The sequence below is a fragment of the Oncorhynchus mykiss genome, chromosome 7, assembly GCF_013265735.2.
Source record: "Oncorhynchus mykiss isolate Arlee chromosome 7, USDA_OmykA_1.1, whole genome shotgun sequence".
In the NCBI taxonomy this organism is placed as follows: Eukaryota; Metazoa; Chordata; class Actinopteri; order Salmoniformes; family Salmonidae; genus Oncorhynchus; species Oncorhynchus mykiss.
This window is the reverse complement of record NC_048571.1, coordinates 57,913,247-57,927,440: the sequence shown is the minus strand read 5'-3', so window position 1 is coordinate 57,927,440 and position 14,194 is coordinate 57,913,247. Positions and strand designations below refer to the sequence as shown.

At 39.6% G+C, this 14,194-nt stretch overlaps 1 protein-coding gene across 2 annotated transcripts in view; it reads right to left on the bottom strand.

The window, feature by feature from the left end:
* LOC110528055 (ephrin type-A receptor 8) overlaps positions 1 to 9,640 on the bottom strand; it is a 137,414-nt gene extending 127,774 nt beyond the window's left edge. The window contains exon 1 of one of the 2 annotated variants that reach the window (XR_005052617.1): positions 9,284 to 9,640. Coding sequence is in view for 1 of the 2 variants with exons in the window: in XM_021609840.2 (XP_021465515.2) it covers positions 9,284 to 9,380 (97 nt within the window). In the remaining variant the exon portion in view is untranslated. The remainder of the gene's footprint in view (positions 1 to 9,283) is intronic. The other variant, XM_021609840.2, reaches the window with a different exon arrangement.
* Between the last annotated feature and the right edge of the window lie 4,554 nt (positions 9,641 to 14,194).

Below are 14,194 nucleotides of genomic sequence, written 5' to 3'. Positions count from 1 at the left end.
AGTGTTTGTGTCTGTTAGTGTGTGTGGGTTTGGGATTAGTGTGTGTGTTGTGCTCCTCATCAGAAAAAGGTATACGCTTGACTGAGTGTTAGCCGCCTTCCCTGAGAGCTTTAAACTACATTTTATTTGTCTTACTTTCATTTGTAAGATTATCTGCTTTCCAGTGTACTTGTAATATTTGTAATTGCCCTTCAGCTAAACCCCAGCAAGAAATGAAATTCATTTTTCCAAGCAATTTTAGTTGAAACCTCCAGGACATACAACAGAAGTGTTTAAAACGGAATCTGCTATCAGTGGGACATATCTTTAGATTTATTGCATTTTTTGTTTAATTACCCACTTTTTGATCTTGTCTCATCGCTGCAACTCCCCAATGGGAGCGGGAGGAGAAGGTCGAGTCATGCGTCCTCCGAAACATGATCCGCCAAACTGCACTTCTTAACACCCGCCCGCTTAACCCGAAAGCCAACTGCATCAATGTGTCGGAGAAAACACCATTCAACTGACGACCGAGGTCATCCTGGCAAGGTGTCGCTAGAGCAGGAAGAGCCCCCGGCCAAACCCGGATGACACTGGGCCAGTTGTGCGCCGCCCTATTGGACTCCCAATCAAGGCCGGTTGTGATACTGCCCAGGATCGGACCCGGGTCTGTAGTGACACCTCTAGCACTGTGATGCAGTGCCTTAGACCGCTGTGCCACACAGGAGGCCTTAATTGCTGTTTTTTAATTATCAATGTACAATTATCCAAATGAGGATTTGGTGACATTTTAAGATTTGAATCAGAAAACATTTCACGGAATGAATTTTAAGAATACTAATCTGTTGGATAATTGCAAAACCATGTTTTATGGTTTTCTCTTTGTATGTACAGTATGTACACATTAATGATTCAATATGTGGTTTATGAAACAAATACATGAGTAAATCCATTGTCAACATTGTATACAAAATTAAGATTGGCATAATTATCTATATAATATTTCACACAATTACAATTGACAGTATAAGGGTTTGGAGTTAAACAGAATTACAGTGAGATGCATAAAATAACAAACAAACATTATCCTGGTAAAATAATTATTTACATTCTATTCAGCATTTTACAATTAGTTAATACAATGTTATCAGAATTAAATGAACATTGTATTACATAACACATTCACAAATAAAATCTATTTTCACATGTATAATACATTCTATGTACTATATATCTGAATATTTTATCTCAAAGAACAAGTTAAATATTTCCAATTGACAGTTTTATTTGTTTTTAAGATATTTGTTGAGTTGAACATTAAGAACTGGAAAGTAATTGAACACAGTTATATGACTATGAATAATAATATTAATGTAGATCGAAAACAGTAATAATGGGCCTGATTCAGATCTATATTTATTCAGAAAGACTTATTTATTGGAGTTATACTTATTTATTGGAGTGTTTAAATTCAGTTAGAACAAATGCAGAACACATGAACTGAGAGTTATTTGAATGTTGATCAACAGAATAAAATATATAAAAAACATTACGTTTGAGAGAAACGTTATAAAACACACATTTTTCCTGGCAATTAGGAGTTCCTTGTAGCCTGGTACAAACTACTGTATTATAAGGAGGCGGCGAACAGTGCACACACAAGATCTCCCAGTTTAGCCAATTTGTCTACATCTCTCCAAACATCAAATTTCTGTTGCTCCAAATGACAAATTTGGTGTTGTTTTGGAACTACTCCTGCTGCAGCTGCACCCCAGGTTCCACCGCTGCTGTCGCCGGTTAACTGTTTCAACTGATTCAATGTAGGCATTCAATCTGAACGGTTAAGGTAATGAGAGTTACGGTTTGTGATAGGGTTAAAACAAAAACAAGCCCATGGTTAAGTTTAAGCATTCATTCCAAATCAGGGGTGGATTGGCCATCTGGGAATTCCCTTTGTCCCTGCCAAAGAGAGGAGGGTCTCACTGAAGGTATAATTATTATTTCTAAATACTTAATATTCAGTTCAATATATTTCACAACAAAGCTATTTGATATGGCTTCGAGCACATGAAATGCACATAGGCTATTGTAAGGCCTATAGCTCTCATGGGTAGTACCAACCGCAAAGTTTTTTTAAACATTACATTTATCTTGATGGATGCACGCACACACACACAGACACACACACACACAGTAAATAAATAACGTCCTGAGAACATGTTTTCAATAAGACTTTTAATAGCACTGCTAGCTTAAGTTAACCGTTTTGAACTCCAAGCACATGGAAATTCAGTTGCTTTGGCATTAATCATGAAAACACTTTTTTTTTTATTGTGGCAGTGAGATTCAAACTCATGTTCTTCTGTTTTTTATCCAAGGAATTAGTCCACTGCACCACCCTGATGGAGCCAGCATGCCATGTTATTTTACTAATACAAAGTTGTCAATTTGAGACTATTCAAACAGATCCCATTTCAAAGGAATATAAGCACTTCTACTAAGCTAACACATTGAATTGTTTTAAGATGGTCAAACCACGGATAATTTAGCTATTTGATTTTGAATTGTAGGACCCCTGTATGTATCAAAAACAAATGTTTGATAAAATATTCCATTTGACTACTATAGCCCATAGAAAAACATTGAATAACACAATCATAAATGGCAAAACAGACAGTCGAAAAAACAATCGTAAGGAGTAAGGTTTTAAAGTCCTATATCTAAGAGACGTAAGAAAGCTCAATAAATATTATTGGACATATATCCAACCCCTTTATTTAGCTGGCACAAAATTACTTCCATACTTCCATCATTTTTTGGGGCCGGTACTGGGTCATCGTCAGACCAGTGACACTTGTGGAAGTTGTAGAGCGAAACGGAGAACACCATCAAGTTCGTGAGAGTCTCCTCTTTCCAGAGAGTCATTAGGGGATAAAATCCGTCCAAAAAACTAAAACATTTCCTGAGCTTCCTTATTAGTTTGTAGGCCAAACCATTCTGATGCTACAGACATTTTTGTGAGAAGACACATTTTCTGAATGTCTCCTGCTCTGACAAACAGCGCTGTAGCTCTGCCACTTTCCACTGCAGATGCGGAAGGCCGACAGGCGGATGTGGTGGATTGAGATGCAGCCCTTCTAAAAAATCATATATCTCTAGCTTAAACATACGGATTTAATTAGATGAATCGACTCTTACTAAAGAACTCTGAATGACTTTATAAGCTGATTACACATGATTTGTGTCCTACCAAATCCAGTGCTGGTGCCACCAATAGTACATGTTGTAACACCAGAGGAACATGTTAGTCTGGAGCTCTGTTATAGTAATTAACACTTAACCCTCTATTTGTAGCTGCCGTTAAGGTGGCGTTAGCGCACGTTAGTTTGCAATTTCGTCATTTAAAAACTAGCGCACTGGCATTTTCCAGCCCTAATGCCAGCTTTGGTTATTTACCTTCCTAACATCAGCAGGCTTGCGCTCAGAGGGAGGGGTTGAAATATTTGAGACGTGTCTTTAAAAACATGATCCAAAATGTTAATTTCATGCAGTGCTGGTATGGATATTTAAGACCAACCAAAAGCTGGTTTTAGCGGTAACGCAGTTGGTTATGGCATGAATTTGGACGGTGGAAACGCAGCCTATCCAGCCGTGATGCACACTGCCCATATGCGCATGGAACAAGATGTGCTTTTGGTGCCTGTAAACTTCATATTTAGAAACATGAAACAGTAATGTTTTTCCCCATTTCATTTTATTTGTTTAAAAACCAAGCATAGCCTCCCCCTCCTCTCAATGAAGGCTGTTTTATTTTTGACCTGCCCAATGTGATCAAGGTGGCTCGTCAAGATCGTTGATAAAGTGTTTGGCTCGTGAGAACACTTGGAAATAAATCTTAATCACCCAAGCTTTATTAAATGATCAAGTTTGAGAGGAGCAAAACAGTGAGTTGATGTTCCCTTTTTATCTATGTATTAGCAAGGCCTACATTATTTTAGGCATGCTTTGGATGTGTGTAAAACCCCCTCTATGATGTAGGCTACATGTGTTCATGCCCATCATCAAACAAGAGATTTGAACATCGATGAATACCGGTGAACCTCATATTAAGAAGTTATTTTCTTGTATAAATTGTTTGTTTTCTGGTTCATATTTTTAAAACCCAAGCCCTCCGTAGGCTTCCCTTACTTACCCTAGGCCTACTATAATGAAGGCTGCTACAACAGCAATGTCTCAAATCTTTTTTTATCCTGGCGATTTTGTGATATGATTACATTTTACATGATTACATTTTATTGTCGTTGAAACAACAAACATATTGCTTGTTTTTCATTCAATTTGATTGAAACAAAACTTATTAGAAGGGTTCACTGTCCTGGTTTTGTAGTGGGCAGTAATTTTTTATATGTGTATATTATAAATACATCACATGCGACTCGTGATAAGACTAAGCCATTAGACTATTCAAATATTTATCTGACTCCATAAAGATTATTTAGCAATATGCATGAACATCATAGTTGAGTTACAGTAATAGTCCATTGGGTGGAGAGAGAGAGAATAAAAGAGTATCACCACAGCAGTTCAGGAACAAATAAGAGAAAAAACAATGAACCGTAGACCCTTTCATAAGCTTCTGAGTTGTTTGGATTGCTGACCAATAGTATTACTGTAAAGTTAATCTCCAATCAGAAGTCAGACCTACATGATGTAACCTCTGCTTCTCAGAAGTGTGACAATGGGGGTTGGCAAGACTAACACAGAGATTGTTCTTATCTGATTCTACATCAGAGAGAAGTGTTCAAAACCGGACGGCTAGCGCTGTAGTAGTAACTGTAGACAGTCCTCAGACCAGCAGTTCATGGTCCTAGCAACATCACTTCAGGTGTGTCCTTTTTGGCGCCTTAGCATTGTCTTCTTCTTTAGACGTGCAAATGTCCTTAGGTAACACCTTTCAGCAAGCAAGCTAGAAAGGAATTCTCCATTTTTCTTTGTAAAAGCAAAACACATAACTGAAGGTATATCACAGATTAATTAACATTTCAATGAACATACAATTGTTTATTTATCTGATTGGATTGGTCAATAGCAACTTCAAATGTAGTTTTATCAAATCAGTCAAATATACATAAAATATGATCAAAGATCCCTATCTCAAAGACAGTATATTTGAGACAAAACTCTCAAACTCTCCTCCCTTTGAGAGAAAATGGATAACCAGAATTTTTAAACAATCAAGAACAATTCTTGAAGTCAAATCAAAACTACTTTCAAGCATAAATCAAACACATTTTTAGGCCTATACTACATGTGAGAATTACAATGTAAGTTCAGAATCGTTTCACAAGCAATTTGTGCCTGGCTCAAATCGGTCTTATGTAGCAAATTTGAAATTTTGTTTTGGAAAATTGGATAATAGCAGAGACACAGAGCTACAAAAGGGTATACCATACACTGCATTTGAGGAACAATGGGAAAGTAATTTTTCTTTGAAAATTGATAAACTTGTAACCTCACCTTTGAGAAAATGGCCTTGAATGTTTTGGTACCGACTGGAGAGCACTTCTTTCTCTGCACCCATTCAGCATTGTTCACACACTCTTAAGCTTTAGTTAGCTAACAGTACACTTTAACTTGAAATTAAAATACTTTATGTCAAAATTAGAAATGTGTAATATCTGAAAATGTTGCTAACTAGACTATCTTACCTGTGGTCTGAAATCGGAGTAGATAACCAGAGCGAATTTACAAGCTATTACATCCATCAACAGTTTTTGCAGTGACATTCTATTGAAATGGAAACTTGCATAATGGAGTCTTTTGTTAAGACATGTAGCTAGCTAGCTAACTAACTAAACAATGAACCATAATTCCTACTCATGATGTTACTATCCTGCATGAATCTGCAGGTAGCTAAACAACCAGGTTCAATGTTAGCTAGCTAACATTAGGCTATAACTAGCCAAGCAAATGGCTCTGAGATACGAATAATAAGATCATATACGTAACGTTAGCTAGCGAGCCAGCCTGCTAACATTAGCTAGCTAACAGTACACTTTAACTTGAAATGAAACCACTTTCTGTCAAAATTAGAAAGGTGTATTATCTGAAAATGTAGCTAGCTAGACAATCTTAAACCATATACATCATGGATGGATGTGTCTCCTGTCGGATGCCATGGTTGCCCTTAGTTGGCTATCATACTCGAATTACAGTGATTTCAAAACTCAGTCCTCCAGAAAGTGGAGTGCAACACTTATGCAGTTTTACTACATGATACATTTAAAAAAAACTGTGTTAGACAGGATTACCTAGACATACTGACCAGCTCAAATAGACAGAAGCGTGCTATATGGCAGAACAATCCAAACTCATCTCGCGGCATGTCCAGCCCACTCATTATCTCAGCCAATAATGGCTGGCGGGAGGGTTGCTTCCTTTTTCTGTGGCTAAACCAGCTAGGCTCGTAATTTAACAATTGTATTCGTATTTACAGATGGCATACACATTTTGTAATTAAGGCACATGTAAGTTCACATGTTCGAGAAGGCATTTCTTCCAATAACAAAAAAAGTGAATGTTCAAACGGCTCTCCTGTGAAGTAGTGACCCGCGAGATACGCCTAGCTTCCTGAAACGGGTCACATTTGAACATTAAATATATTAGAATCCTAGTTTAAAACAGCCAACATTAGCAAATCAATGGTGAAAGTTCTAAGGCCATTTTGTGACAAACAAAGCAATGACTTTAAATAGCACACGCACATCTATACATTCAGATGGACTTAGCCATATGCACCACGCATAGGAAAACAAACTATTCTTTGTGTTTTAACTTCTTGGCGCACCCATCCCATTAGCGGGATCATCCGCTGAATAGCAGAGCACCAAATTCAAATTCAATTACTAAAAATATTTTATTTTCATGAAATCACAAGTGCAAAACACAGCTTAGCTTGTTGTTAATCCGCCTGGCGTGTCACATTTCAAAAAAGCTTTACAGCAAAAGCTATCCAAGCGTTTATGTTAGGACATCTCTCTCAGCAGTCAAACATTACAAACAGCTAGCAGCAAAGTAGATTGGTCACGAAAGTCAGAAAAGCAATCAAATTAATCGTTTACCTTTGATGATCTTCAGATGTTTTCATTCACGAGACTCCCAGTTACACAATAAATGTTCCTTTTGTTCCATAAAGATTATTTTTATATCCAAAATACCTCCATTTGGTTGGCACATTTTGTTCAGAAATCCACAGGCTCAAGCGGTCACGACGGGGCAGACGGAAATTCCAAATAGTATCCGTAAAGTTCATAGAAACATGTCAAACGTTTTTTATAATCAATCCTCAGGTTGTTGTTTTTTTTGTTTAAAAAAAAATCTTACCCCCTTTTCTCCCCAATTTCATGCACAGTGTTTGAGACGTTCGGAATGAGACTAACGTGAGGTAAAATAAATAAATCATTAATCAGAAGACTAATGATCAGATATGAAAATATCTGAAATGTTATATTGGGAAGTTATAACTTTGTAATCTGAATACTTTCCTTGGTGCCCCAACTTCCTAGTTAATTACAGTTACATGATTATTCAGTTTAATCGAGTAACTAATTACAGAGAATCTTTGATAAAAACAAAGTCTTCAGTTTAATGATAGTAAAGACACGACAGGAGGAACGTAGAACTACAGATATAGGATCTTAATTTTTAGCCAGTTTGCTACCGCAGGTAAATATGAATTATTATGTGAATTAGAATTAATGGTCATTTTTCATGAGGGTTGAAATATTTTTCATAAGGGAAAATCAAATCTGAAATCTAAAAGTTTCACATTTCCTGCATTGCAGGAAGGTTCACCCGCAACAGGGTAACCAAATTAAGATCCTACATCTGTATACACATTTGTCTTTTATGTTTTTGTAATCATTGCTAGCTTCTAGAGAGGGATATGAATGGAAAGAGTGAGGAGGAAAGAAATGGCCCTGAAACATTCCTCTTCATCCGTTGTCTCACCCTCGTTACAGTCTATCACTGAACTCCTCTCTCCCTCTCTCTCCTTTCTTCACTGTGCTAAACTGAGGATAAACTGCCATCCTCCCTTTCCCCATCATCCCGCTGTCCTGTGTGCTTACTTCTCTCTTTTCTGGGATAAATAATGAGATCTCTCCCCCTCCCTTTCCATCACTCTTTCGTGGGTGTGACAGTGACACCAAGGCTGACTCTGCTCTGAGTCTCAGGACCCATGACAAGGACAGAGACCCGTCATGTCACACACACATGGACGAACGCACGCACACACGCCCAGATATACACACACACTGGGTCAAATGGGCACGTTCACACCCATGCACACAAACAACCCAGAGGATGAGTGACACGAGCTTAACAAGTGAAAACAAATGGATGCTGTCAAGAGATCGTAGGACGGAGGACTGGAAGAAGGACATAAACAAACCCTAATATTTCTCACAGGCTTATGGATGGTATTGTTTTGCCTGGCATCTGTTGTTGTCTAGGGTCCCCTCAGAAGCACAGTGATTCATCTCTCAGTTGTATCATGAACACAAGACTGTCTGAAAAACAACACCAAGAAAGATCCCACTCACAGGATTTGACCATCAGCATGGTCTATTCTACAGAGGACTCAGAGGGAAATACTACTGTGGATTTGAGGCATGATTATTGTCACTGCATGTTCTCCCTGTGTCATTTTGTCACTGAACACATCAATCAACTTCTCTGTAATCTTCTAACCCTGGCCTACTGCCCAGCGTGACTGGTTTACAGGCTTTTTCCAAGATAACACTTTAAGGAAATACTGTATTTAGATGGCATGCGAGACACACATATCCAATCTCTCTCATGCAGATACACACTCATATACTAACTCATACATATCCAATCTCTCTCATGCAGATACACACTCATATACTAGCTCATGCATATCCAAGCAACTTGAAAATCTCAGCATGTGCGCATACACCCACATAGGCTCACATCAGCACACACACAGAAAGGTCTTGCCTATGACTCACATCACCTTGACAGGATAAACATTCTAACAGATAGGAAGTTCAGATAGGGTTCGATGGCATGGGTGTGTGTTTGTATGTATGTATGTGTATATGTGCATCGTAATTCAGCTAAGCTCCACACATGATAAATTAATCCTGGCTGAAGGCATGAGACACAAATAATTCACACCTGTCCACGCGAATATAAGTGTGAGTGCCTGCTGTCAGTTTCATACCTTCACACACATACATGCGCACACAGACACACACACAGATCCACACTCCTGCCTTACCTTCATTGTTGTCGTTGTTGCTGTTTCCGGCGGTGCCAAGTGTCTGTAGTGATATAGTCCATAGAAACAGTGCTATGAGCCCTGGGTCTGAAGACATGGTGCTTACACACACACACACACACACACTCACACACTACCAATCTCCCTCTCTCTTCCTCTCTCCCACTCCCTCGCTCTTACTCTCCCTCAGACTTTTGCTGCCTCTGTGTCCCAGTGTTGAAGCGGAGCCTGAGCCAGCGCTGAGAGTGCGTGTGTGAGTGAGTGAGAGAGAGTGTGTCTGAGGGGCTGAGGGCTGGGATAGAGTTAGAGACTGCCTCTGTTCCTCTCAGCCTCTCTGTCTGCTCTCACACATACATACACACTCAGGGGAGGGACCAGACTGTCACTCCAACTCTCAGTAACCAATTAGAGGGCAGGATTCTGAAGGTCCACTAACCAAATACTCTCACGATACCTCACCTTTACCTATCCTACCTTAGAGACTCTTTCTCTCAATCTCTAACGTGTTCTCTCTCTGATGCTCCCACTCTCTTTCTTTTTCTCTCACTCCTGCATGCACTTTTGACTGTTCTCTGCCTCTCTCTCGCTCTTTCACTCTCTACATCTCCATCTCTCCTCTTTTGCTCTCCCTTTACTCTCGCCTCCCTCTCTGCCTCGCTTGCTCTTACTCCTCTTTCCCTCACTCACTCACACACTCTCTCAACTCCACCTCTCCCCCTCTTTCTTTTTTGTACTCTTCTACAAATTCTTTAAGAAACACTTGCAGCTAATTATCATAATATTTTCTGTCCTTTTTTACATACAAACGTCCTAGTCTTGTGTCTGTTGTTGGATATCAAGAAAACTCCCCAACATAGAACATATTTCACCAGCGTTTCACCTTTTAGAAAAAAGGTTCCTTATTGATATTAACAGAAATCAATTCAATGTATTTCTTTCAACACTGTTTAGATTGAGACAGTGGAATGTAGGAGAATGATCAACTGAAGGTCATCAATAATTAGAGGTGTGTGGACCCTTGCGTGTGCGTCCATCTCTCTCTGTGTGTGTGTGTGTGTGTAAGCTTTTTGTTGCTCCATACAGCCAAATCCTAAATGTTCCCTGTGGCGAATTTCTGATTCAGATAGTCAGAAGTCCTGGTGGGAGTGTGAGTGTGGGAGTGTTAGATTCAAGGACAATGATCAGATATTGATCCTTCTGACAAAGGGAAACTTCACTTGGCAATGACATTATTACTGAAGGATGTGTGCGTGCGTGCGCATACGGGCCTGCGTGTGAATCAAGGACAATTATCATCTATGGATCCTACTGATGTAGAGAAACTTGGCATCAAACTGCAACTTGTCTGATTGCAGAATGAGTACTGTGTTTTCCCTGTAGCTAAAAGCTGACAGGATCAAGGGTTTTGGCTGTCTTCCCATCAATCACAGCACAGTTTTCTGAGGACACTGCTCTTGGTGAAAGCAATGTAGTCTCTCTTTTTTAGCCCCCACTATCGACAGGCCACCAACTGTGTTTGTGTGTGGTCGTGTTTAACTATTCTTGTGGGGTTAGGATTTTTGGGTTAAGGTTGAGTTAGGGTTAGTGTAAGAGTATGGGTTAGGATTAGCTTTAGGGTTAGAGGTTAGGGAAAATAGAATTTGAAATGGGACTGAATTGTGTGCCCCCGCAAGGTCAGCTTTAGAAGACTGTGTGTGTTTGTATGTGTGTGTGTGTGTGTGTGTGTGTGTGTGTGTGTGTGTGTGTGTGTGTGTGTGTGTGTGTGTGTGTGTGTGTGTGTGTGTGTGTGTGTGTGTGTGCGTGTGTGTGTGTGCGCGCGCGCGTGTGTGTGTGTGTGTGCATGCAGCTGGCCTTGTGAACAGGGAGACTGAGTGAAGGATGGAGGGATGGAGAGAGGGAGGGATGGAGGAGATGAGTGTCATTGCCAAATGCGGGCAGTAGTGAGCCAGCCAAACCCTTCCCCATGCAAAGGGACACAGGGGGGTACAATGGTTCCCCCTCATCATGTGTAGTGTGCCTCATTGCCTACGTGCAGCGTCTTAATAAAGGAGGGGAAGACACTTACAAATATAAACACACACAGCAAGGATGGCAGGTAGCCTAGCAGTTAGAGCATTGTGCCAGGACCAGAAAAGTCGCTAATTCTAATCCCTGAGATGACAAGGTGAAAAATCTGTTGATGTGCCCTTGAGCGAGGCACTTAACCTTAATTGCGCCAGGGTTACCGTTGATAATGGCTGACCTTGGCAATGACCCGACTCTCAGGGGGAGTTGGGATATGCAGGCTACAATTCAAGGAAGACAGCTCCCCTGGAGGATGTTTGATCAAACTCATATCAACCTTTTTTCATCTCATCTATACCTCTACTTCATTTCACCTCAATTTCAGTCTCATCAAATTTAGATTTTCTCACATAATGCTTACTGTATTCGCTGTATCAATAAGCTTAAATCATTCTTGCTTGAAACAAGAAATGTGCTGTTATCAGACCACACAGTCAGTGTATTTTGACTGTTTCTATTTGTTTTTAGGGATGATGTGAGACGTACAAAGATATTACTTAATGAAACACAAGGGCTATTCTTAGTATTCCATCCACTATGGGGCTGTTGCTGTGACCATTTTACCACAACACTGGCAGTCATGAGTCATTCGTGACCGTTGAGTCTGAGTAATCTCCTTTTATGCATTCAGGGCATGCTTTGGTAGTATCCAACTCGCTAATGGCCTGGTACTCAGGGCTCTATTGTCCTTTTAACCACTCTGACATCAAAGCAATCGAAAATCACATCAAACTTTTATTATCAAAACAGTATTGTGCTTTTAAAACTCACCTCACTGTGATTGATCAATTGGAAGGAAGAGGTTCAACAACAGGTTGAAACTGAGTGCTTCAAATCCAAACACAATGAAATGGGCAGCGCTTTCTAAGGTGATGATTAATTCTAAACAACCATGCACATATTAAAGCTTATACATAGGCCTATATATGAGCCCAAGCCTGAAAAAAAAAACAGAATTAAAATAATGATTGTGCCATTCCTTATACAATACATATCCTACCGCATATTACGCACTGCAGAAAACATTTGAAAATAAACTGATTGAACTAGCCTGTATTCCAAAATGTAACACATTCTAGTAATCACCTTTGAGTGTGGACTGTATTATTTTGCATACTAGATGGACCTGATGCTACACTCAAACGTTCTATCCATGAGTCTTAGAGAGAACGTATAGGTCTAGGCCATGTTGGTTGATTGAATGTGCCGAGTGGCTGACAGAATTAGCCTCCAATTATTGTGAATTTGCATTTGATTTTGAATAGCAAAGTAAAGAGAATGTTTATAATTTCATAATTAATAGGATGACACATTAAGCTATCTTAAGCTACATAATATCTCACCACTGTGCATTTCCATCTCCTCATCTCCTCACTTTCTCAAGGAGAGAGAACAACTGTCAACAGTTTAATTCAATATGTTTTGTTGTGAAAACATGCTACTTTTGATGTTCCCGAAAAGATTTCACATGGTTTCCAAAATTAAGCTCTTGGTAGCTGCCGAATCAGGGTTGTGAAGCCCTCAGCATACAGAGTTGGGACGGAATATCACCCATTGCGCAGTGAGAGGCTGCATGATCCTCAAGCAGTGGTTGGTGCCTGGAGTGAAATAACCAGAGTAGCCTACCAAAAGGAACAAGCGGGAAAGCTGCTTCCATTCCTATTGGAGTGCAGAGGCGGATGGCATGTACTTTTTTCCCTGCCCCTGTTCCTACCCATTTGATAATGGGCCAAAACTAATTGAACATATTAGTAAAGACATTGTTACATTGAGAATAGTCTAATGGGTGATAGTAGGATCACTTGATGAGAGAACAGCTGTGCTGCCTGAGGCAAGGAACAGAGCACAAGCTTTATTTGCAACTTTTTCAAATCATCAGTAGCCTATAGTCACACCCTGCAGCCCATATTCTGTATGTTTTGATTTCTAAGACATCTGATACATTTGTATCATTACAAATACCTAAATATTGTGTAGCCTGTAGGACCTGTTTCCAATTCTCAATTTTACGCTGAACATAGTTTATCAGCACACTGGGAAATGTTTAATTTCTGTGTTATTCAGTTCAGTTCAATTATATTCGTCTTACTATAAAATCATAGAATTTAAAATAATGGCACAGGACTTATAAGCATGTCATGTCTGCTAAATGAACAAGCCTACAGCCTATGGATAACATAATAGGCCAACTCATATTCTGTTAATCTGAAACACATTTTCTTCATATCATAATGTTTCTTTAGACCTACCTAAATTAAATAATGGATTTATTGTGATGGAGTAAATTACATGGACTTATTAGACTTGTTAAAATGTAGATGTCCCAAAGGCATGCATCAGCAGCATGCATCAGCAGCATGCATCAGCAGCATGCATCAGCAGCATGCATCAGCAGCATGCATCAGCAGCTTATACGTATGGAGGCCTGGAGATGCTAACTTTTGCATGACAATAACCGGCTGACAAAAATGTTTGACCGCCACAGCCCTAATCCCATAGCACCAAACTAGAAAGGTACCCTGTCTACCATCGAGAGTATGGTATATTTCCAGATTTACCAGGACGAAAGCCTTAAAATCACTATAAATAGAGTCCTTATGTTTGATATCAGTGAGGGAATTTCTAGCAGTGTGAGTGCTGTCAGTTATAATCAGAGTGATGCTCTGTCTGTCTGTCTGTCTTTAGCTCCGAAATACAGCAACTTATTAAAACCTTGAGCAGCTCTCCCATCTTTCTTCTCTCCTCCTCATGCTCCACATTCTGTGTTTCATTGGTGTTGACAGCAACAGGACAGTAGGACTGCAGTAGGACTGTACACAGACAGAAGAATACACTGCATATAGACTA